Here is a 24976-nt window from a genome sequence, read left to right on the forward strand (position 1 = left end):
GGGGGGGGAACACACACACGCACACGCACACACACACACACACACACACACACACACACACACACACACACACACAGACACACACGCTTGTGTATTACCGCCACCATCGCATCACACCACGCAAAACCCTTACGGAGCTCTCCCCCGCCACCAGAATCCACTCCCTTGCACCAGAACCCGCTCTTATTCCTCCACAAAATATCCCATTGGACTTCCATTTTTTTTTTTTTTTTTTTTTTGCCAGTTATAACATTTATTTTAAATGTAAAAAAAAAGAAAAGAAAAGAAAAAAGATACAAATAAAATATACAGCATAAAAAGGACTGTTCCAGGAATGCGTAAAGAAATTTTAAATGAGTGTGATTGTGAAGCGGCTTCAGAAAAATGTTAATCGAGACAAAAACATGTTATAAGTGTTTGTTAGTTTTGTGGTTGTTTTTTGTTTTTTTATTTCCTCAAGATATTTAAAGCAACAGAATCTTTGTGAAATGTCCAGGACAGTGGATCGAGATAGTGGGAGACAAGGGCGTTTGCAGTATTTTTTAAAAGCAATTTTGGTCACGAGGTGAACAGTTAAAAACAAAACAAACAAAAAAAAAGTTATTTGAAATCTTTGTTTCACAACACTAAATAGCCACAAAAAAAGGTTACAAAAATGGAAATGATCAAAATTATTTGCAAAGCATCACCTAACTAAAAACAAAAAAAAAAAAAAAACCTCAGTGTTCATCCAGACGAATCCTCGTCGTATACCAATGAACGCTATTAGAACGAATCCAAAATCTTGTTTTATAGTATTGTTTAGAGATGTGTTCTAGAGATGATATAAGAAAAAACCAAACCTACACCCTCTATTTATGTATAACACCCCAGCGCGACATTCTCGAGTGTCCTCGAAACATTTTACAGTTACTTTGATCTCCTTTTTTTATTTGTAGTCTTGTAAAACAACAACAAAAAAAGGAGAGAAACAAAAGAGGTTATGCCATGTTCCTCCATCGCCGGGTGGACGGACCGGGAGCGAGTGAAACGGCGGGCGACGAGGCGGTTTCCCACGCCCGCTCGCCGTTCTAAGAGGCAGATTGTAGACGCGCGGTGGGGCCGTCCGCCGCGCCCTCACGGGGTCGGCTCTCAGCGTGAAGCACTCCTACAACAACAATGGATTAGAACGTTGCTCTATTTTAACACGATAGTAAAAAATATAAAAAATTCAAAACCCACGTAACGGCGTCCAACCCTTTGCAATAATCGGTCCGAATCAGAAAAGGAAAGAAACGCTCCGTCCTGTAGCTCAAAGAGGACAGGAGACGCCGTAGCGAGCGGGTCGATGAGCCAGTCCGGCCCGGGGTGCTACGAGGCCTTCACTCCACAAGAGAATGAGAAACAAATATAAATAATGAATCTCCACATTTGCAGCGTCGCTAAATGCCCCCGGATCGTGTTTCCAGCGGCTGCAGAGTGCTGTAAAAATAGCGCACTTTCAATAGAATACCAGACTCCGCACCTCACGGCAGCAATAACCGCATGCATTTAGGTTCCGTCACATTAGATCGGCAGGTTCTTTTTTTTTTTTGGGTGGGCTTCTCACGTTCATAATACCCGAGAGAAAAAAAAACAACAAAAAAAAAAAAACCTTAGTGTGCAGGTCCAGCGCCGATATCAAAGTAAAACATAACAAGATTTAACAGCGTCAAACCTTTTTTTTTTACTGTAGAATTGTACATCGAAGGCAAAAGCAGAGTTCTCACGGCCTGTGAACAACAAAAAAAAAGCGCACATCTCCAGTGCAAGGGAATGAGACTAAAAAGAGAAGAAGAAGAAGAAGAAAAAAAGCTATTCCCTGTTTAGGAAAATGGTTGGATGACATTTTGGACGAGCCAGGTCTGCCCCCGCCCCCCCAAAGCAGCCTCAACTAAACCGTGGACGCAGAGAAGATTTTGGAAGTGCTTGAACATGGAGTAGATTAGGACTTAAGTCTGTCTCGTCACCTGGATATCAACGCAAAGATATTCCTTTGTTGTAAACGAAAGCACTATGCTGTTGGATAAAGGAAGAGCCTTCTGACATTATATATAAATGATATATGTATATATTTAAAAAGGGGTACAAAAAACCTTTTTTTTTTTTTTTTTTTTTGGGCACTCTACCTTACCAACAATAAATTTTGCACTATGGGTCGTTCCTGGCGTGAGGAGGTGAAGTGTTGTTTGTGTTTTTGCCAAGCACAAGAGAGCTTGTACAGTGTAGGATTTAAAAAAAAAAATGTAAAAAACAAAAAAAAAAAATAAAAAAAAAAAAAGAGAGAGAGAGAGAAAGAAAAAGAAAAAAAACAAAAAAACTATTCAAGCTTCTGGTGATGAACCACGTGGATAAAAAAAATAAAAATAAAAAAAAATGTAAAAAAAAAAAAAAAAACTAGAGAAAGTTGTCACTGCTGTCGATACCATCACGCTTTCCCGACTTTTGTCCGAAGCGGGGGCCCTGTCCACGCCCTCACACCCTTCCTCCCCGCGGCCCGGGAGGCCTCCGGGTCGCGTGGCGTCGGGCGTCCGGGGACATAGAATGCTTTAAGACCGGAAAATGGCCCTCCCCACAACGCACGATCCGTCGCGCTGGAAACCGCGTCCTTCGGCCCGACAACGCGCTGAGTGTCCGGCGAAAAAGACGTGTTTTTTGGCCTTTGTGTGCATTTAAAAGCGGGGGGGGGGGGGGGGAGCGTGTGCGGGCCGGGGGGCATCCAGGGAATGTTCGCCAAAGTAGAGCATGACATGTTGTGTGATGTAACTTTTTGTAATAGCGAGAATATGCTAGAGTATTTCAAAGGGAGAGGAGGAGGGAGGGAGGGGAGGGAGGAAGGTAGCGGGGACGGCGGTGAGAAAACAATTCAACTGGTCAACTTGTCTATTTATTAATATTATAATGCGTTTCAAAGTATGTCTACCTCACTTTCGCAATCTAAAACCCTCGCGTTTTCAATTTGAGATCTTGTCATAAATCTGTGCAAAAAAACATGGCACCCAGAAGAAGCCTCCCCCAAAAAAATGATGATGATAATAATAATAATAATGAGAATAATCCTAGATTGAAAAGCACAGGGTCCCCTTGCTCTCAGGTTCAGAGTCATTGGCGGCTGCGTTGGAGCGCGTGACTGAAGTTCGGGTTCTGGGAACGTGTGCGAGGTGGAGATATGTAATAATTAGCGGTGCCCAGAACTGGAGCCGGACTACGGTCGGAGCTGTGGACGGGTCGCATTCTGAGTTTAGTGTTTGCATAACGGTATGTGTGAGAGTGTTTTCATATAAATCTATGAGAGTCGGAAAATCTCTATGTAAATAGTCACCCAAATGTCGGCATTTATGAAGTTTTTGGACAGGTTCACCGCTTCTAAAGTTATTTTTTGTTTTTGTTTGTGTGTTTCCTTCACTCCCCTCCTCCTCCTTCATCCCTCCATTCATTGTGTAGTACAAAATTCACCCCAACTTTGTAGTTCAATGGTTGTGCATATGAATAACTGTTCAAATGTTATTTTTACCTTTTTTTTTGTTTTGTTTTTGTGTTTTTTTGTTTTTTTTTTCATTGTTGTTTATTTACTGTCTTTTTTCTTTTGTACAATAAATCATTTATTTAGCTTACGTAAGCTCCCGTTTTATTTCGCGCCGGCTCCCCACCCCCCGACGCTGGCTTTTCTTCTCCGTCCGCTCCGCCCGGGCCCGGATTCGAGGCACCGCTCGCTTCACACGGTCGAACGCAAACACAAACACACACACACATGCGGTCTTAATCCACTGACGCCACCGGCAGTCTTGGAGAGGCTATCAGAGGTGGCGGACTCACTCGGCGCTTAATTGGTGAAAGAGAGAGAGTCCCCCGCACAAAGCTTTAGTGTTGGTTTCGGGGCGGCCATTATTTGGATTTCATATGAGATGCAGCCTGACCCAATTAATATGTCACCTGATAGGAGGGCCTCTCATCAACCTAATTTAGGGCATCAATAGGGCAAGATGAGAGTGAGAATGAAGCTTTTTATGAACGCAAAAAAAAAACAAAAAAAAACGAACAAAGACCACCCAGTACAGGCAGCGGGAGACGGATGCCAGCAATGACATAAACCTTTAGAAAAAATCCTCCCTTGACATAAACACTGAGGCGGATTTGGGTTTATATGCACTTTACACGTAACGAGACCCTCACTGGACGCTTTGTTGGGATACACACCGTGTCGTTTGTAACCGACTCGGGAGCCGAACCCCGGCCGCCGGCGACAAGGTGAACTCCGACATGTTCTATTAAAAAAAAATACAATAAAAATAAAAAAATAAAAATAAAAAAATAAAAATAAAAAAGGCAGGAAGGGCCTTCTCCGGAGAGGAGATTTGGGGACTTGGGAAACGGAAAAGTACAGTCCTGCGGGATTATTCTACACGGTGCAGAACCCCAGAGATGGAGCACCCGGAGCTCGGAGGTTGGGGTTTATAATTGCAGCAATTATGGCCATAAAGTTCAAGAAAGAAGGTAAATTGGGGTCAGCGCTCAATGGCTTAAATTGCTGGACACAGTAATCAGTAACACCTTTTTGTCTGGCTCCCTGAGCGGCGTTTAGAGGGGAAGGCAGCTCGCTAAAAAAAAAAAAAAATCTCACATCACAATAAAAAGCACAAGGCAGCGGCGGAGGGGAGGGGAGGGGAGGGGCGGCGGGATCCCGGGCGTCGCTCGGGGACGAGAGTTGCGCGAACCTCCGGGCGACGTGAACGCACGTTGCGTTTGTTTTGGGGTTTTTTGTTTTTTTTGTCATCTTTTTTTTTTTTTTTTACAGTCGTAAAAAATCCCCCTCCCCAGAAGCGGGGGGCTCTGCTTGAATACTACTGCGGGGCCTCGGCATTTTGGGACGCGCGTCCCCTCCCGCCGGGAGAGCGAATCCCCGATCCTGAGGCGGCGACACCATCCTGCACGACAAAAACTGGAATGGGATATGTGTATTCTTTTTCCCTCCTCGACACCCGCGTTGCAATTTGACGTCGCTATCTTTGTGTCTTTGGGCCGTAATGGGTTTTTCGGAATCAACTACGACTGAAACGTATAAACTGGAGTCTACAGTTTATACGTTCAAACGAATTACAGAAGATGAAGGTCTTCCTTCATCACACTCAAGTGGACGCGTACGTGCACTTACAAAACCGTCGCCTTTTCCAGCTCTAAATGTCAAGCTTCCAACGGTCGACGACGTCACTTTGGGGAGATGAAGCCGTCGAGTGCGCCCTGAGCTTTTGGGAAGCCGCGATGAGTTTTTCCCGACCCGCTTCACCTCCCGGAGGAACGACGCGGAGGAAGGAAAAGAAGAAAGGCTTCGGCGTCTGCCTTTTTCTTTGTTTTTTGTTGGCGTTTCGGCAGGTTCTGCCGCCTGGATCAAACGGGCCCTAACCCAGCGGCTCTGGCTGGAAGTCGCCGCCTTGCCACGGCACGTCGGCCCCCCGGGCCCCGCATCAGAGGGGACACCTGGGGCCCCGGAGGGGGGGGGGGGGGTCCAGCCCTAGCCCCAAGGAGTTCCTTTGGTGGGCTGCACCGCCAGGCCCCTCGGAGGAAGTGGCCACCTCCCTAATTATAAAGCCCGCTCGCGCTTTCCCCTCCAATGAAAGTGCCGTCGTTGTGTCCCCCCCACCCCCCCCCCCCGTGAACTCAAAGGACGAGGGCTGTGGAGCTTCTTTATCCACGTGTCCACGGTAGAACGCGGCTCATGTAGGATTTGTAGGTGGACCGAAAACACAACTCGGTCCCAAGCACCAAGCTACTTAGGAAGGTGTGAAACATTGTGAAGCATCGTTTAGTCAAAGAATTTGTTTGTTCAGCTTCACCCTTCTTTGTCCAAAATGTGTGACTTCATTATAGGTTCACAGTGATATTTTACTGATGATTTACATGACACTCCTCAACCAAAACGGCAAACACCTTACACCTGTAAACATGTTGCTGCAAAGAAAAAAAAATGTTGAATCACAAAAATCGAAATCCCCAATACAAAAAATAAATAAATCACCTTTTATTTTACCAGTTTGAACCAGTGCGCGATAATTTCTGCCTTGTGTTGGTCTGTGCGGTCGCGCGAGGAATTTTAAGACGATCTTCCCGGTTCCAAACGCACGTCGACGCGCTCCTCTTCCGCGGGCCCAGCAGCATGCGACCGCCCCAAACGTCTCTCTTTTGGCAACAACAGGAACCACCCCGAGGGCCCGAAAAAAAACAAAAAAAAAAAAAACACCTTTCGCCCCCCCCCAGCTCCCGCCGCAGCGGGCCCCGGTTGTGTTCCCTCGTCTCCTTCCTTTTCCCTTTTTTCTCACCCCGTCCTCCGAGGACGACGGAAACCGAAAGAGGCGGTGAAAGCGGCCCTTCCAAAACGGCGGAAACGCGGTCGGCCTGCGGACGCCGGGGTGCGGGGCCTGCGATTGCGGTTAGAAAATGAGCTGGGAGCGGCGGCGCTAATTGATCACGGCGTTCGGGGTAAAAAAAACCCCGCTCTGATGGAAACACGGGGAAATTGCCAAGTTACGTGAGGACACAGCTGCACTCACTCTGTCCTGGTAGGAGAAAACAAACTGAAAGATTCCAGGTCACCGGTCAAACTTCCAAAAACACAACCCTTTGTCAGCCCAATCCTAATCTCCCCCAAACAGATGTCCATATTGTGTCCCATACAAAAAAAAAAGAAAAGAGAAAAAAAAAAAAAAAAAAGAGGAAAAAAAGAAAGAGACAACGCAGCGCGAAACACAGCGCAGAAATAAATTGAGAAAAATAATATATTTAAATAATATTATTTCTCGGTTTGTGAGACTTGTGATCTGACGTCGCCCAGAGGAGAGAGAGAGAGAGAGCCGGTTCCCGGGAGTGGAAGCAGAAAGCGGTGCTCGTCAATTGGATTTAGCATTTCATATTTTGGGACATTCCGGTTTTTATCGCTTACTTGATTGATTATGGACGTCCGTTTCTCCAGAAAAGTACACAGATTTCCATGTATTTATCTCCAATTGATGTTACAAATGATATCCAATTTAACCTTAAAGAATGATCTAAATTCTGATTCACCTTTTCTTTTTTTTTTTGGTCACACTTCCACGTCCACACAGACGGAAGAAATACTGAAATGACAGGCAAAGGGAAAAGGGATGCAATCCCGGCATCAGGGGGAAGAAACGGAGAGGAAGGGGAAAGTTAACATTCTGGTCATTTTAAGCCTCGCTGAATTGCCAAAACACAATACGAGGTCGGGGAGAGATGCTGTTGGTTACAGTGCCGGCCAATAATAAAAAAGGGGTTGTGGATTTCTTTGAGGCCGGAGCAGTCAGTGAAAGGCACTGTGGGGTCTCCATAGTTCACATGGCAAACTCTCAAAAAGCCACGGGGGGGCGGCCCTCCCTCCCTCCCCTGTCATGCCTTAACTGAGGCTGGTGTTGACATAGTGCTGGCCAATCTAATTTTGATTGTCAGGAGCGAGGAATGGTGATCCTCCCCCACCCCCTCCACCCCCCTGAGATCATCAAGTTCATTTCTCTGGCTGCATAGGGATTTCTCTCTCTCTCTCTCTCTCTCTCTCTCTCTCTCTCTCTCTCTCTCTCTCTCTCTCTCGCGCGCTTTTCCGCCCACCCTCCTTTCTCCCCCCCCCTCTCGCCTTTCCGCCCTCTCTCTCTCTCTCTCTCTCTCTCGCTTTTCCGCCCTCCCTCCCTCCCTCTCTCTCTCACTCTCTCTTGCTCTCTCGTTTCTCTCTCTCTCTCTCTCTCGCTCTCCCTCCAATTCCCCATCTCTCGACCACCAGAACAATATTCAGCCGTTCCTGGGCCTCACAGAGTGAGCTCACTGGAGTTAATCTCTCAGGCCTCTCTCCTCTCTCTATTGCTCTCTCTCTCTCTCTCTCCCTCTCTCCCTCTCTCTCTCCCTCTCGCACACATGCTGTCTCTCTCTCTCTCTCTCTCTCTCTCTTTCTATTCAAAAAGCCATTCTATAACAGCTTGAATTAGTGACAGTTATTATTCAGACTAATGAGTAAAAACTAAAAGGCAACAAAAGTGGACTATGACATATAACAGCATTCATAAATCATTCATCCTCGGCTTCGGGGGGATCGGTCAGGGAGTCGATGACGAACGCTCTGTATGATTTTAAATTACCTGTTACTGAGTGCACAAAACCAACAGAGGAGAAGCAACAAAAAGAACGGAGAATCATGTGATGAAACAAATCCCAAATCTATGTAAAAAGGCCAAAGAAAAGGGTGGAGTTGCAGGTTTGCAATATCCAGCAGAGGAAGTCTCCATTGTGTTCATAGATATGTAGCATCAGAAAAGACAGATGGCCGTGTATACCTTTGTGTGTGTGTGTGTGCGTGTGTGTGTGTGTGTGTGTGTGTGTGCGCGTTTGTGCGTGTGTGTGTGTGCATGCATGCATGCGGGTGTGCATGCATACGTGTGTGGGTGTGCGTGTGTGTGTGTGTGTGTGTGTGTGTGTGTGTATATATGCATGTGTGTGTGTGTATCCCTGGCAGGTCGGAGGAGGAAACACGGGGGAGAAAGACAGATCCGTCAGAAGTATAATTACACATTTAAATGTTTACATAAAAAGGTCATTGCACACATTCTATGTGTAATGAAAATGCTGCATGTAAACGACCAACAACAACAAAAAAAGGAAGAACAGATCTCTACTTAGTGAATGATGAATTACCAGGCGGTGTATCCAAATCCATTCATTATTCATGCATCCTCTGATACACTCATTTGGTTCAACGCTTTCCATCCTCTCGGATTCAAGTATGCTTGATGGGTTGATGCAAAAAGGGTCATTTAACGTCCTTTGTGGAGCCAGGAGAGGGGAAACGGCGCGCGATAAGCGGGACATTTGGGGAGGGCAGTCGGTGCAATCACAGTGAAGCAATCAGAGAAAATCCCGTTTCCTCTGTGATTCCTCCTGCAGGGAGAGGCCCGGGGCTGGGACAGGCCAGCAGTGACAGTGTGTGGCCTTGTGGCGTAATTACCAGTGTAACGTAATAGAGAAGACGGTGGTTTTAGTGAAAAGACGAGTTCAGTTGACAGGTGGGGCAGCCTTAGTAGGTGGCGCGTTGAGACAAAACCACTGGAGGTAGGTGCAGGGTGCCGCTCTGAAGGTGCACCGTAAGGGCCTCCGTTAGAGGTGAGGAAAACTCCTAAAACAACATCATATCCATAAATATACGATATAATTGCGTTTTTATTCATGAAACAAAAAACAACAACACAAACAAATAAGATCTGCAAAATACAGCAGGCGCACGCGGCAATTTCGTGCAGCATGTCAGGTTCCATCAGGAAGGAGCGCCTCAACCTGAGAACGTTAGGCGCAGTGGCGCCAACCGACCGGCGGGGGGCGCTGCGGCTCGGATCGCGAATGGAAATATTCCGACGCTGGTAAAATAGAGTTTGAAAAGCAGCCGCTTCCTGTGGGGCCGGGACGCGGCTCGGGGCCCGTGCCCACGGTAAGGGGAGCGAGAGAATGTGTCGGGGAGAGTTGCAATTGCGGTGACGCACGTCCCAGTCAATGTGTGGAAGTTCTTTTTCTGTATCGTTGTGTCTTGGCCGTGGTCGACCACATGTTGGTCAATCAATTAGAAGTGCGCACACCCGGGGGTGCCGTGTGCGAGCCTTCACACCGCGTTGCATCCAAGTCCCTCGTTGTCGGACTACGAAAGGAGACAGATTAAGAGCGAAAGCCGTCGTTTAGACTCTGAAACTCTCTCAAATTTGATCCCGTAGACCAAGAACCCCACATTACGAGTTCAGTTTAAACTCATTATCGCGATCCGCCGCGGCACGCGGCTTTCTGTGGAGCGTCGCGAAATAAGAAGAAAAAACATGGCTGCCATTTTCACTTGGTAATAAGCTTTTTATCAGGCAGAGATGGAAATCACTGCCCCTACATTGTGACAGATCTTGTGATTCATCTTGAGTGACGAGTAGAGAAGAATCTTCTATAAAGAGATCTTGAGTTCTCTCAATATTGCCAGAATAAGGGATGAGGGAAAAATCACGCGTTTGGGGATAAAAGTAGAAAATTGAACTCTTTCCTTGTATTTTTTCCTTGTATCATGCTGAATCCACACAAAAAAAAACCCAAAAAAACCCAAAAACCCAGCTTTCAAACAAAATGAAAACACAACTGCGGATTGTCCAAAGTAATCTTGACATTTGAGGGAACAATTTTAACCCAAAGATCAAAGGTGAAAGGTCAGCATTATTCTGACGGGGAAATTGGGCTCACTCATGGGCACGGGGGGTGGGGGCGGGCGGGCGGAGTGAAGCGTGGCCTGTCGCCCACAACCGCTGAAGGAAAGATTTAGATTAAAAAAAAAAAAAAAAAGGTTTCCCGCTCTCAGAATGTTCTTTGTGCACAAAGAAATGCATATTTAAAAAAATAAATAAAATTAAAAAAAAACTCGGGCGAGGGGTTCAAATTCGGGGGCGGGGGCGGGGCAGGACATTCAGCATAGGTGCGTGATTTGCAAGCTGTCAGATGACGGCCTGGCGGATGAAGAGCAGTAGGCCCCGCTCTCTGTCCGACGCTCTCTGTTCCCCACCCCCTCGCTCACACACCTCTCCTCGCCCCATGGGAGGAGGTCTGTTGCGCTGCGGCCACACTAAATCAACATCGTTCTAATGAGGTGTCACACTTGACCCCCAGCAGCCTCGGCCCCTCACACGGGTGTCAGAGCCACAATGAGCGGCCCTCCATCTCCAGAGCCCGGCTGACACATTTTGATTCATGAGAGAGCCTGGGCCCTGTCGGGTCAAAATTACCCCTATCAAAATGCCACCATCAACACATTCATCAACCCACCTCTGAAACCGCCCCCCTGCCCCCCCCCCTTTTTTTTTCTCCACCCAAAAAACAACCCCTTCTCTAAAATCAACAATACCTACTTGCAGAACACTCTAAAGACCATCTTTCACAACGGAGTGCGAACCGTTCTCGGGCTCTCTGTAAAGCACGTACAAATCACGAGCGCGCCCGTTCCCGACCCCTCACGAAATAACACAGTGAAGGGCGGAGGAGTGGAGGACCACTTCCCTGCGTCACCGCCAGTTACACTTAATTGGGTTGAAATAAGCTGTGAGCCTGTGTTTCAATTAAAGTTGAACGTTAAATAGTCTGTCATTTCTCCCCCTAGCCAAACCTGATTTTAATGCTAACAGGACTACAGCGGTAATAACGTTCTATGGATAGAAATCGGCCTTGAGCTCCTTGGAAACTCCCCAAATAAGTATGTGGCGCTGATGCTCCTTCCACAGCCTGTGGCGTGGGGTCCACATCCATCCTGGCCCTGCAGGAATGCCCTGGCATAATGGCTCTGGACCATTGACCTCAATTGTGCTTGTGGTCTAGTTTCTCTCAAGGTAATTGGTCAGTGTGCTGCTTTTAGCTGCTGTCAACTCTCCTGTGAGGGACAATTTGGCAGAAAACCAACACTGCCCCCACTCAGAATAGCAGTGGAACGCCTGATAGCCGCACGAGCCCCGTCGACAACATCCACCAGCAGAGTATTTGACAGGTGAAATTGCCGCTGTGATGAATGAAAGGTGACACGTCACGTGATGTATTTTTTTGGATGGATAACCATGTCTTCCGTGGATCGAAACACTACAGAAATATAGAGAAAATACGCTCGGCGCCGGGACACCCCCGGGCGACCTGAATCGCGCCTCCTTTACCGAGTTGTTACGGACGGCCCACCTTCTCTACCCCTGGAGATCAGCGACCGAGCGGAGAACCCTCCTGGGTCGTTCGCGTTCCTATAGGGAGCGCTTTCAGAAAGGGGATGAACATCCGTCCAACTAAGAGGGTTCAACAGGACGTTGGGATGGTGGCGGGCGACTGGAATCAGTGCCGTGAACAGTACACCACCAGTCAAGATTTTAAAAATCAACAACATAAACATCACATCGTTCTGCATTAGAATGTGGTGTAGCTGGTGTATTCAGACCAAGGAACTGGAGGGTCACTGTGGGTCAGCGGCGGTCAGCTGCCTTCCATCAAACAAACAAAACACACCAAAGAAAGGGGGGGATTGCTGCGATTCACCTTTTTACCAAGGCTACCCCAAAACCTTCCAGTGATTTCCATGGCAACTCTACATGTATAGCTTGAGGTATTTTTCACAAACAAAAAAACAACATACTAGGCCAGACTGACCATCACTCCAACAACACTCAACCTACACAGTCCTCCAAATCTTACAGCTCATCAGCTAAAATATTGTGAAATTGCCATTACTAGTGATTAAGCAAAGTATCATCTCTCCTCATACACCTTTGCAATAGATTTATAGATGGTGAAAAGTGATACCTTTTCCTTGCAGTCATTGAGGCAAATTTTTTAGCCGACTTTAAGCAGAGTTTGTTGCCCGTCGGACTTTTTGAAGGGCTGACAAAGACAACACACTAAAGGAACTGGCATCATAACACCTTCCTGTGCAAAGCTCCAGATCTGAGATTCAATTTGTTTATCAGGGTAGATCGCTTATGATTTATTTATTATTTATCTATTTATCTTTTTACCCATTCTGTATATTCAGTTCTTTTGACAAAAGGACAAATCAGTCATAGTGACCGGAACAAAGATGACATTGGAAAAGCTAACAACTTATTTTACAACTTTACTTCCTTTTCATATTCGCTTATAATTATATATATAATTTAAAATTAACTTGTAGAATTCAAATTTAATTGCTGGACGAAATCTGTGAAAACTTCATGAAATCATCTCTATGTACTTTAACTTGCTTTTTTAAAAATGATACACCCTTGACTATTCGGGGGAGAACAGTTTGATCAAGATTTGATCACTAAAAGTTTTTGTTTTTATTATTTTACAAAAAGCAAGCGGTTCGATCCCCGGTCTCCTCCAGCGGGCTCAGAGTGGACGACTCGTGCCGCGCGACCTCCTGTGTGAAAGCAGCTCTTGTTTAAGTTACAAAGCTAAAACAAGAACTTTTTACTGCCAGACAATGGACTGCTCTTCTGAAACTTAGCACCGGACAAGTCGGGAGCAAATTGTGCGTAAATACGAGCGCGCACGTGTGTGCATGTGACCCCCCAGCCCCCCCACATCCACCAATCGCCTGTGCACATATCCCCCTCCCTCCTCTCAAATAAAAAGCGAGTGAAAGAGAAAAGAGAAATCATCCGCTATTGAAGTGCTTTTACGAGATCCTCCTCTGGACAGAAAAAGGAGCGAGTGCGTAAAGTCTCCATGGGAATGAGAGCGCGTCAGGAGGCCTTAGTGCGCTCTCCCCCTCTTGCACCCCTGGACCAATGCAATTGTTTATTTTCCCCCATTGAGGTTGCTCCATTCACTGGCTTTCACATTTGCTTTGCTCAATTGGAGTGAGACAGCACTTATTCCAGGAGAGGAATTCCATTGACAGCAGAAAGAATGCAGAGCAAATAATTAAAACGTTTTAAAGGAAAAGGTAGAGGCTGGGCACCGGGGAGTGCGCGGATCCCGAAGCGCCCGAGTGAAAGGAGCGGATCCACACATCACCTTGACACTACAAAGTAGGGGCGTTTTAACCCAGCACAAAGCTGGAAAGTGGAGCAGGGATCATGTCGGGCGCTCATTCATTCTTGACCGGGAGCTTCCCTTTGCCTGGAGCTCAGCGGCCTCTGCAGCCGGCTCCCGGGGCCTCTTGTCCGGCTCCTCGTCGTGGCCTTGCCCAGATGCCCCGGCATAATGGCTCCGAGCGGCGGACCACAGAGTTCATTTCTCTTGCGGCTCCATTCTCTCTCAAGGAGGCGGTCAGAACAAGCTTCCGTCTCTGTTACCATGGCTGCCAAAGCATTCTCCGTCGTCCTCTGTCATTGTCATTAGCCTCAACCGGAGCGAGCGGGGGCAAGGACTGTCAGCATGGTGGCTATGAGACGGGCCCGGGGGAATATTGGCCAAAATCTGACATCCACCCTCACCGACAGGCTGAAATCCCAAACTAAATAAATATTCAGATTAACAGTCAGATTTTATTCGAACTCAAAACGATTCAATGATTTACGGACATCAGCAGTTTCAAGAAGTCTACCTACGTTTGTTTCAATGGCTTGAAAGCCAGGCAGCTAAGTAAAGTAACATGAATTTAGACTTTATTCATATTTCACAACAGTGTCTCTGCGCTCGATGATTTTGCGATATGCTTGGTCATAATGCAACTTTTACTTCCAGAACTTATTTGCTTCTTCAAGCAATTATGTTTGAGAATAATCGTGATTCATTGATTGATTGGCTGCATGGCTGTGTTTCATAAGGCAGCAACTGGTCACTGAGTGGCCGTTTACAAAATGCTAGAATTACTGTGAAACAGGAGCATCTTCTGTCTTAATGAGTGTAATTTTAAACTGTATTAATGAATGAAGCCTGCCCTTTGTTATTACCATGTGCTGTATAAGCACAAGTAATGCTAAATGTTGTTATAGGCAAAGTATCATCGACTTGCTTGTCATATGGAGGCAATATGTTGCACAAGATTTCAGATGAGCAAAAACTAGATTACTGGAAGAAAATACCTCCCGAAAAATAGCCATAGGCAAGTTCAGTGGACGAGTGTGCTTTGGCTGCATGATTATGGCTGAAATGATAATCATGATCATTTTAGTCAATATTGTGATCACGATTATTTATCCATTTGGGAGAACTGAATTATTTTATGGCACTTTGTAAATCAACAGAAAACTGCCCTCACAAAAATAATGTATTTTATAAACCAATAAACAAATAAACTGAGGTAAGTGGTTTAACTGACTTCAATTGTAGAGGATATATTATAAAATAAATTGTGTGTAGTGGGATACACATTTTTGTTGTAATTGTAACAAATCCTTGAAAAAAAGCATGAATATATTTTAAAAGACACACGTTAAATAAATATATGTTCCTTGTATAATATAATTTCTTATGGTTATTGTTACCAATAATTAGAATTCAGGAAGTTTGTATACATTGATATAGCGTATATATTTATGATGTTTAATAGGCTGCACTTTGTTTAATCCAATTGTCTTCTAATACTCTTAACTTTATTTTTTCAAACATAAAGGTTTAATAGTAATAAAATAATACATGTCACTTTGAATGGCTAAGAGTTTGTATCCAGTTGTCTATATCTGTCACATGATCTGTGTACTCTGCCACCTTGGTAAGATTGCGATTGCTGATAAGGAACTCCTTCCACAATACTGATACCGATCTGGATGAAACTCGAACCACACCATGTTGGATCTGCCCCAAATACAAATCGTATTCAGATGTTGAATCCATGACATCCATAAAGTTCTGACGTCATGTTACATCTGCACGTGCCGCCATCTTGGTGAGTCCTGATTGTTGACCAATCACTAGATTGCAATGCTATCATGTGACCTGTGTGCACTGTCATTTGGGCATGCACGCACATTGCGGCGATTATTAAAATACTTTTTTTTTTTTTTAACTAAATTATCCCACAATAATGGACCGATCTGGATCAAACTTGAAATACGGCATGTCGGGACTGCCCCCAATACACATTTTATTAATGTTGTCTGTGAGTGCGGCGGATCGAGGAGATCCATAGACCGATGTATTCTTCATTAACAAAAAGCAATAGGGCTCCTGTCATTTCAGGGCAGGACCCCAAATAAAATAGTTGGAACCCATTGTATGTAGGGATGGAGCTTCTGAATGTAATACAGACCTAGAACACCCTCTGCTGGTCGCAAGTGGCTAATGCACGCTGTGCACCACATGGAAATAAGAAAAACCTCATGGCTCTTCACTAACTTTTAAAAGTCTACTCATTTCAGTATGGGGTTGTCGTTTATTCTGTTTTAGTTTGCTTTACTATTTCAAACTAACTTTCGCAGAACTGGGCTCAAAGTTCACTGTTATAATGAAGCAAGACCAACCGGAGAATGTTAATTGAGACGACAGTTGGGCTCCAGATATCAATGGAATATAGAACACAAAAGGCGACCTTAAGTCTTAATAATCTCAATTTGACATCTGTTACACCTTATTAGCGTACTGACCAAATTACCCAAATGTCCCAGAGCTGGTACTCAGACATCATGGGTAAACAAAAATATTACACCACATATCTTTACATCTTACTAACATAGTAGTTCCAATTTTAAATGTTCATTTGTTCTCTTTTTAATATGGCACAATTAATGGCACAATTAATTAAATGCATTTATTTTTTTTTTTTTTTCAATGTGAAAAAGATAACATTGAATTTTAAAAGGTTTACAAATTCCAGATAAAATCTAGGTAGAAAATGTAGAAAACAAATTCTCTAAAATCTACAAAAAGATATAGCAACAACGCCTGTCTATATCACAACTGTACACAGAAAGCTAAACAATAAGCTATGAAGGCCGCAGGGTTGACGGAGGCTTCATTTTCTGGTCCTGACAGGCCCCCTGTGTCGCCTTGTGTCACAAATCCAGAATATAAATATCTGAGGTTGGATAGCACTTGCACGATTGGCAATTTCATTTTACCCGAACAAATCACGTGTAATTCCTCAAGCAGCTCCTAAAATGAATCATAAAGATGAAGCACAATGTAAAATGACTGACAGACCGACTGATATTTCCTAAATAGATTTGCACTGTGCCATTTATCTAAGCAAACACAATTTGGTTTCTTTCCTAGCTATTTATATTCAGACGTTGGGTAACCTAATAACGGAGACGCCCCCCACAACCCCATCAAACTGGCCTGAACTTGCACAGAGGAGCCCCCAAAACATAAATAACTTTGAACTTTACTATGGCGAACATAAATATGAAGAGTAATGGAGTACACTGGCGATTAGGAATTCATAATAAGCATAACTTTCAACTCTCAAACGAGGCTGAGGAGATCCTTATTGCTTTGCCGCCGTTTGCAAACATTGTGCACTTCTTAGAGTCGCAGATGAGGGGCTGGCATGGTGACATCACGAAAGAATCGATGCACAAGGGCGTTTTTGGCAGATAACCTCTTGTTTGGATCATAATTCAACATTTGCTGCAAAACAAAAACAAAACACATTTAAAAAAAATGACAAGATACACATGATCTACAACCAAATTCTCATTGCACTACAAATATACAAAAATTAGTATCTGCTGCTTGATAACAGGCAGACAGTAGATTTTCTGTTATGATGCGTGACTGGAATATAACCAGCGATGTCACTGGACTGGTTTTGTGATCATTTGGAGGAAAAAAAATATATACACATTTTCAAATCCAAGGCACTTTTCAGAACATCCTTTGGTCAGATTTGTCAATAAAAAGCGGATCTACTGTGGATAACGGCTGCAGATGGCAGCGAGCGAAAATGTTTACCAGCGAAAGCGTTGTGGCATCACTGAAATGAACTCAAATGAAAGTAAACACAAACAAACTCAAACAGGACGAGCTTGCAAAAGGAGTCGTTTCGACAGGGAACGCGAGGCTGAATACAGCAGCGAGATACCACAACTCTTACACTTCAGAAAAACCGTGATGTTTTTAAGTGTGGTTAGTAGTGGAACCTGTTAATTACTTCATCGATAAAGGTAAGAAGGATGACTGGGAAAACTCCCTTTTGCGGAGGGAGAAAAAACAAACAAACAAAAAAAAAAAAAAACAGCCATAACCACAGAAGCACAAAAGTGAATAAATATATTGGCCTCACCCCGAGCAGTTCCCGTCCGTCCTCATCGAGGATGGGAACGACTTTGGTCAAGTCCTGCCGGGCCCATTTGGGGAAGGACGGCTTGTAGTCTGGCATGCTCGTGACCCCCGGCCACGCCGTCTCGTCCGGGGTGCCGAGAGTGCGAAAGATTCGGAACAGCTGGTCGATTTCGGAATCGCCTGGGAACAAGGCCCTCCTAGTAATCTATTGAGAGAGAGAGAGATAGAGAGAAGAGAGTTAAGGTTCCTTTATTTATGGTAAGTCTTGTTTTTTTGGGGGTTTTTTTAAACCAAGCTTTGGTTGCCCCCTTTGAGATCGTACTTTGAAATGAATAAAAGTAAGTTCATTACCATTTCTGCAAAGATACAGCCCAGACTCCATATGTCCACAGCTGTGGAATAGTATTTACATCCCAGGAGGATTTCTGGTGCTCGGTACCATAATGTCACGACCTGAAGGAAGTTAATCAAAGCAATGACACATTTTAGAGCTCGTCAAAAAAAGGGAAGAACAATCCGAGGGAAAGATAAATAAAGGACATATACTCCAAAGTAATGAGCTTTTGAATCAATTGTTTAATTCACTCAAATGTTTGCAAAATTGCAGTCACATCTTAGAAAAATAGAAAACATTAGAGGATTGTGCTTTGTGCATACTTGACCAAATGCTTACCAACAGCCTTTTCAGTAGTAGACACTCAATATCAAATGAAACACTTTGGTCATGTGAATGTGGGTTACAGAAGATGTTCATTAACTCGGGTGAGAAGGTGTGGATGTGGACAGCTTCATATCCAACCTCATGAGTGTACGTGCGGACAGGGACCCCAAAAGCCCTCGCCAAGCCAAAGTCAGCGAGCTTGATCTCCCCCTGAGCATTAATGAGGAGGTTCTGGGGCTTCAGGTCCCGGTGAAGAACCCTATGAGAATGGCAGAAGGCCAGGCCTTGCAGGAGCTGGAAAAGATAACTCTAGAAAAAATAAAAATGGGACCTTGTGAGAGTTCAGCCAAACAATAAACAGCAAATATATTTACAGCATGCATCATTGCATTTATATGAATTTCCATAAAAGATGAGATTTTTTGAGTTGTAGGCCTGGTGTACCTTAACCAGAGGCAGAGGGATACCGGAAACAGAGGATGAGTCCATGAATTTCTTCAGGTCCTGATGGAGGAACTCGAAAACCAGATAGAGTTTGTTTTCAGTGTGGATGACATCTCGTAGCCTGAGAGAAAGAAACAGATTTGTCAGTTTTGTGGAGTTAAACAGTAACCAAGTAATAATTACGCGTGTAGGTATTAAGTTTCTTTCTCACTTGACAATATTTGGGTGACTGAGTTCTTTGAGGAGGGAAATTTCCCGGATGGCGGTACTTGGCACTCCTTCCGTTTCCCTGGGTGACAGACATGGAACGCTATCAGACATTGTTGTGACAGAACACTACCTTCATCACCTCTCCGGCCGGAGCCTAACCCTCTCATTCGGTGTGCGGCGGCTCGTTCGAATGACTCGGACGCGTCTGTGTTATTTTAACTCTGGTGCTATTTTGACGGGTTAAAGCATCCCCAAAATCATTAGAAAAGATTTCCATACATTATTACCTAAGACCACCAGACCTATTAGTTGTTTGTAATTGACTGATAGCCAGGCTATTCCAACTAGATAACGGTACACCTATATCTTCCATCACAGCGCACTATTTGACCTACGAGTACTCCATTAAAGATATGCCTCATTGGGATCAACAGAGGAGGAAAAATCAAACTGTACATAGAATTAGACTCAAAGGTGATGATGGATTTGGGGACGGTGTCTGCCTTGTGCAGCTGAATTCCCGGCGACACTCCTAGCCTCCCTCCCCGGCTGCCTGCCTCACTTTGTTCATCGACCCCTTCACTGCACATATCTGTATATACACCACAATAGTCTATTCCTTTTATTTCGGTATTCCTACATTGTACATTACCATTTTTAACTCTTATTTCATTCTGTTTACTAATTGAATGGCGTTTTAGGAATCAGTGAGTTTGGTTAAGTTAGCTTATTAGTGATTGTGCCAGGTGGTTATTGAGCAGTCAGTACTTATTATAATAATAATAGTACTTAGACATTTCACTAACACATACGTATGCGACGAATAAACATCTTGAATCGCGGATGATCGACATAGACACGCAGGGACTGGTCGACGTTGAACTTACGTGTCTACAAATACAAATAAATACTGCCAATAATAAATACTGCCAAAAATAAATACTGTCTGTTAGTACAAATAAACACCCTGGGTCGTGGACGATCGAGCTGGACACGCGGGGGCCGGTCGACGCTGAACTTACGTGTCCAGACGGATCTTCTTGAGGGCCACGGTCTCCCCCGTCACCTTGTTCTTGGCTTTGTACACCACCCCGTAGGTGCCCTCTCCGATCTTCTCCACCTTCTGAAACGCGTCCATCTGCTCGGACAAAGAGGGGGGCGCCGCGCCGCGCCGCAGGACAGCACAGTCGCCGGGTAAACTATCCGTTCCGCCGCCGCGCCACAGGACTCACATTTGGTGCGAGGCTCCGGACCTCTCGGCGGAAAACGCCCGTTCACCGCGGAGCGCAATGTCAAAGTCAGAGCGGCGGCGAGGGAGCGGCTGCGGCCGTTCGCTGGCGCCGAAGCCGGACAATAACACGACAAGACGAGCGGGGGAAGCGCGGCCGGGACCGGGGAGCGGGGACGGGGGCGACCGGCCGTTCCCGCGCTACCGAAGGTGCGCTCCCTTTCCCGTCGCCGACGTCGCCCGCGGGGCGGTGCCGGAGAGAAACGCGCGAAGGGGGGGGGGGAGAGCTTCGCACCGCCTGCCGTCGTCTGCCTGTTAAATATCCTCTACTCTCTGTTAGTTTCAAACTCTGTCTGGAGGTTCGTGGGTTTTTTGGGGGTTTTTTTTATTCATAGGAACGTGGAACAAAACCAGCGGACTACCCCGTGGTTCTGAACCCCTCGCTGCCGTGCGGCGGCGGCGGTAAAGCGGGAGGCGTCGGGACGAGAAACGAGCGTCCGGGGGGGGGGGCTGGGGCTGGCAGTTGTCACGTGACCGATCGTCATAAGGTCGCCGGAAACCGCGCTTAACGCTGCGTTCCATTGGAGCTCGGAAATCGGAAATTCCGGGAGGGTCGACCCCCGCTGTTCCGAACTAACGTTGAGGGAAACACGGGCGCTGAGTTTGTTCTGGGCAAGCTCGTGAACTCTGCAAGCTACAAAGGAAGCTCTTGCTCAGCGTTTGTGTTTGGCTCACTGGCCGTGAGTCGGCGCGATCTGGCCCCAAATTCGAATTTCCCGCGAGTTAAACGAGCCGCCTCGTCCGCGCCCTCGAGAGGGACGGAGTTCTCCCGAGGTCCGGCCTCGGCTGGAACGCAGCGCAAGGGCGAGCAGCTCCCCCGCGAAGCTTCCGCGCGCGGCGGAGCGGGAAGGCGGCGGCGGACTGAGCGCGACGCGGAGCGATGGACGTCATTCAGCGGCGGCGGGACGTCAGCGCCGCCGCCCACAGCCACACAACAACACATGAACACATGAACACATGAACACAACAACACAACAACACATGAACACATGAACACAACAACACATAAACACAACAACACATGAACACATGAACACATGAACACAACAACACATAAACACAACAACACATGAACACATGAACACAACAACACATGAACACATGAACACATGAACACAACAACACATGAACACATGAACACAACAACACATGAACACATGAACACAACAACACATGAACACAACAACACATGAACACATGAACACAACAACACATATACACAACAACACATGAACACATGAACACAACAACACATGAACACAACAACACATGAACACAACAACACATGAACACAACAACACATGAACACATGAACACAACAACACATGAACACAACAACACATAAACACAACAACACATGAACGCATGAACACAACAACACATGAACACATGAACACATGAACACAACAACACATGAACGCATGAACACATGAACACATGAACACAACAACACATGAACACAACAACACATGAACACAACAACACATGAACACAACAACACATAAACACAACAACACATGAACGCATGAACACAACAACACATGAACACATGAACACAACAACACATGAACACATGAACACAACAACGCATGAACACATGAACACAACAACACATGAACACATGAACACAACAACACATGAACACAACAACACATGAACACATGAACACAACAACACATGAACACAACAACACATGAACACAACAACACATGAACACATGAACACAACAACACATGAACACATGAACACAACAACACATGAACACATGAACACAACAACACATGAACACAACAACACATGAACACATGAACACAACAACACATGAACACATGAACACAACAACACATGAACACAACAACACATGAACACATGAACGCATGATTCAAGATTTTTTATTCGTCACATACATATACATACTTTCATACATATATGCAGTGAAATGTAATGCAGTGACACAGTGCAGTGACGAGTGATATCACACAATATGTCCTCGGAAAAAATAAAAATAAAAAAATTCTTTCTATAGGCCGACTAACTGACTCCTAAAACGTAATACAGTAAGTTGAATACTTATAGAATAAAATAAAAATATATAGAATAAAATACAATAAAAGTAAAAAGAAATAAAATGGAATAGATAGAGGGAATATGCCTATGTATATACAGATATGTGCATTAAAGTGGCATGTGACTTAAAGTGGCATGTGAATGTGAATATGAATGTGAATGAACACATGAACGCATGAACGCATGAACGCATGAACGCATGAAGCGAATCCAATACTGGCGACGGATAGATACGATTTATTTCCACGGTTTTTACACGTCAAAGCTTGTGATTTTTATCATTATTATTTTTTTTTTAGGGTGTAATGCAGCCCCTGTCAAGTCGCCCCCAGATGGGAACGTTGAGGGATGAAGCGTCTCTCAGCTCAGTCACTTTAGTTCAGGCCAGAAGTCACTTTTTAGGTGGGATGCGAGGGCCAAACGGGGCGAGGGCGACCTCTCAGCTTCCGACCTTCGGCGTTTCACCGTCATAGGTTTCAAGGGGGAAGGGGGTTTATTCGTCACATACATAGACATACGTCCGTACACGTATGCAGTGAAATGTCTTTGCGACGCACCTGTAGATTAGGCACAATCAGTTCTAAACCGAACATAATAGTTCAACTAATTTCTACCTAACTAACTAACTGATTCCTATGACATAATGCAGTGAGTGAATAGAATGGAATAGAATAATATACAATTAAAATAAAATAAGCCTCAAAAAGATAATACAACGTGGGGGTACAAAATAGAAGGGAATAGAGTTATGTACGTTTATGGGATAGTCTTTGTATATACAGGTATCCGCATTAAAGTGCGTGTGAATAAAGCATAAGACTCATAAGACGCAATGCATAAGAATAATACATGTCAAGAAGCTCCGCTGCAAACAGAATAAAACTGGCCTTAATGGGGAAAAGGTTGAATAAAAGTGGCTTGGGCGCGGCAGCGCGGCACGTGACGACAGTCATGGTATGTTTGGTGCGGCGCCGTGGGAAGGGTTTAGTCCTTCATGAGGCCTGTTGTTAACACATGAGGGGTCACATGCAGTGCTGCTCCAACAATCTGAGCGGAAAAGGCACCACCGGCCCCCGCGTTTACAGACTTCCAACCGACCTTCCGTTCACTCACAGTACAACCAAATGTGTTATTTGAGACAATCAGCTTTTATTTTAAACGCTCATATTTAAACGCTTATTTGATCAGAAACAGATGTTTTGTCTCGAGTCCCCCATTTTCAGATGTGCAGAGTTAAGTTAATTAATGGACAGGCATTGAAGGATGGAAGGTTCACTATGTTTCACACCAGGTTCATATTCTTTACTGTCTAAATGCAGTCCAATGGGGCAAGCATTGAACTTATAAAAAAAAATGTAATCTATTGAAAATGGGAAATTCCCTTTACAGTTACACATTTCTCAGTCGATGTTTTGAACATGCTTTGAACAGCAATATCAAATTACTGTAGGTTGCCTCTGTTCTGTTCGTTATGTTTTATTTTTACTTGCCATAAAGACCTTAGATGCATTGCCTAATCACTTATCTTTTGAGGTGCTGGGATGTTTATTTACTCAACTTCACACGAGCTAGGCTAGTTGATCCCATCTGCAGCCATGCATTGAGCTAACACAGTTAGCATGCGACCTGTTTTGGACACAGATTAAATTGCCGCTGACCTTCTCGTCTGAATGAAGATAGTCAAAATGTAGTATAAACTGCAGTATAAAGTACAAAGTATCTCTTTTAAGTATATAGCAAAATAATATTTACAATAATAATAATAATTATAATAATAATAATAAAACATTCAATATCTGTCTTCAACAACTGGTTTCACCACTCAATTTTTCTGAGCTATCATTGGCCCAATTATTGTGAGAATTCAAAGAAATAGTCTCCATTAAGCCTTTTGTTTTGATGTTATTGGTAATATTTACAGGAAATCTTTATTAACCCTCTTGGGGAATATACGTTTACACTTCCCATCTAAACAAAGCACATGTACCCATTTGAATGTACATGTATCTCTGATATCCAAAAATAACATATTTGATTGGTATAGAATTATTTACAAACCAACACACCAGTAATATTAGCTGATATTCTGGGTTGTTTTTTTTAATATACATTTCCTTGGTGGATGAATGAATCAACGTAAAAGTCATCCCTTGAAAAAGAAGAAACAAGGAGCTCCCACAGCCTCTCTAACAAAGCACGGGTGTTTTGCTTTGACATTATTACTCAAAGCAATTATTCTCTAGGCTGACAGAAGAGCTTGCGGACAGACAACCAAGCGGGAAGGAAAGCATGAGAAATAAAAGGATGCTATTGATTTGCCATCCTCACACTCATCTTGTGACCCCCATGCACGCATAACTGCAAGGTCAGATGTTAAAACATGACTAGTGCTGTGCTCACTGCTCTGACTTCTCTTTCTAGGTACTAGACACCCTGGCATTTTATTTTATATATATATATAAGACATTTATTTGTTTATTTATTAATTTTTTGTTTTTTACTTATAATTATACACACACACACACACACACACACACACACACACATTTATTCACGCATATTGGAGGGAGAGATGGGAGAAAAAATAAATGAATAATGAA

The 24976-nt window shown here is 44.5% G+C and overlaps 1 protein-coding gene across 1 annotated transcript; it reads right to left on the reverse strand.

Moving 5' to 3' along the window:
• Positions 1-16289: 16289 nt before the first annotated feature.
• Positions 16290-20352, reverse strand: cdk2 (cyclin dependent kinase 2). The gene is made up of 7 exons (XM_080001393.1): positions 20044-20352; positions 19023-19100; positions 18812-18932; positions 18506-18676; positions 18058-18159; positions 17708-17911; positions 16290-17052 (listed from the first exon to the last, which is right to left on the reverse strand). The coding sequence occupies exons 1-7, from the start codon at positions 20157-20159 to the stop codon at positions 16948-16950; spliced, it is 897 nt and encodes a 298-aa protein (XP_079857519.1). The 5' UTR covers positions 20160-20352; the 3' UTR covers positions 16290-16947.
• Between the last annotated feature and the right edge of the window lie 4624 nt (positions 20353-24976).

Source organism: Zeus faber, assembly GCF_960531495.2.
Source record: "Zeus faber genome assembly, chromosome: 5".
Taxonomy (NCBI): domain Eukaryota; kingdom Metazoa; phylum Chordata; class Actinopteri; order Zeiformes; family Zeidae; genus Zeus; species Zeus faber.

Excerpts from the sequence above, each read along its gene's own strand:
- cdk2 (XM_080001393.1), bottom strand. The coding sequence starts at position 20,159 with ATGGACGCGTTTCAGAAGGTGGAGAAGATCGGAGAGGGCACCTACGGG. Across the intron at positions 18,933-19,022 it reads AGTCACCCAAATATTGTCAA|GCTACGAGATGTCATCCACA; the intron begins GTGAGAAAGAAA and ends TCTTTCTCTCAG. Across the intron at positions 18,160-18,505 it reads TCCGCACGTACACTCATGAG|GTCGTGACATTATGGTACCG; the intron begins GTTGGATATGAA and ends AACTTCCTTCAG.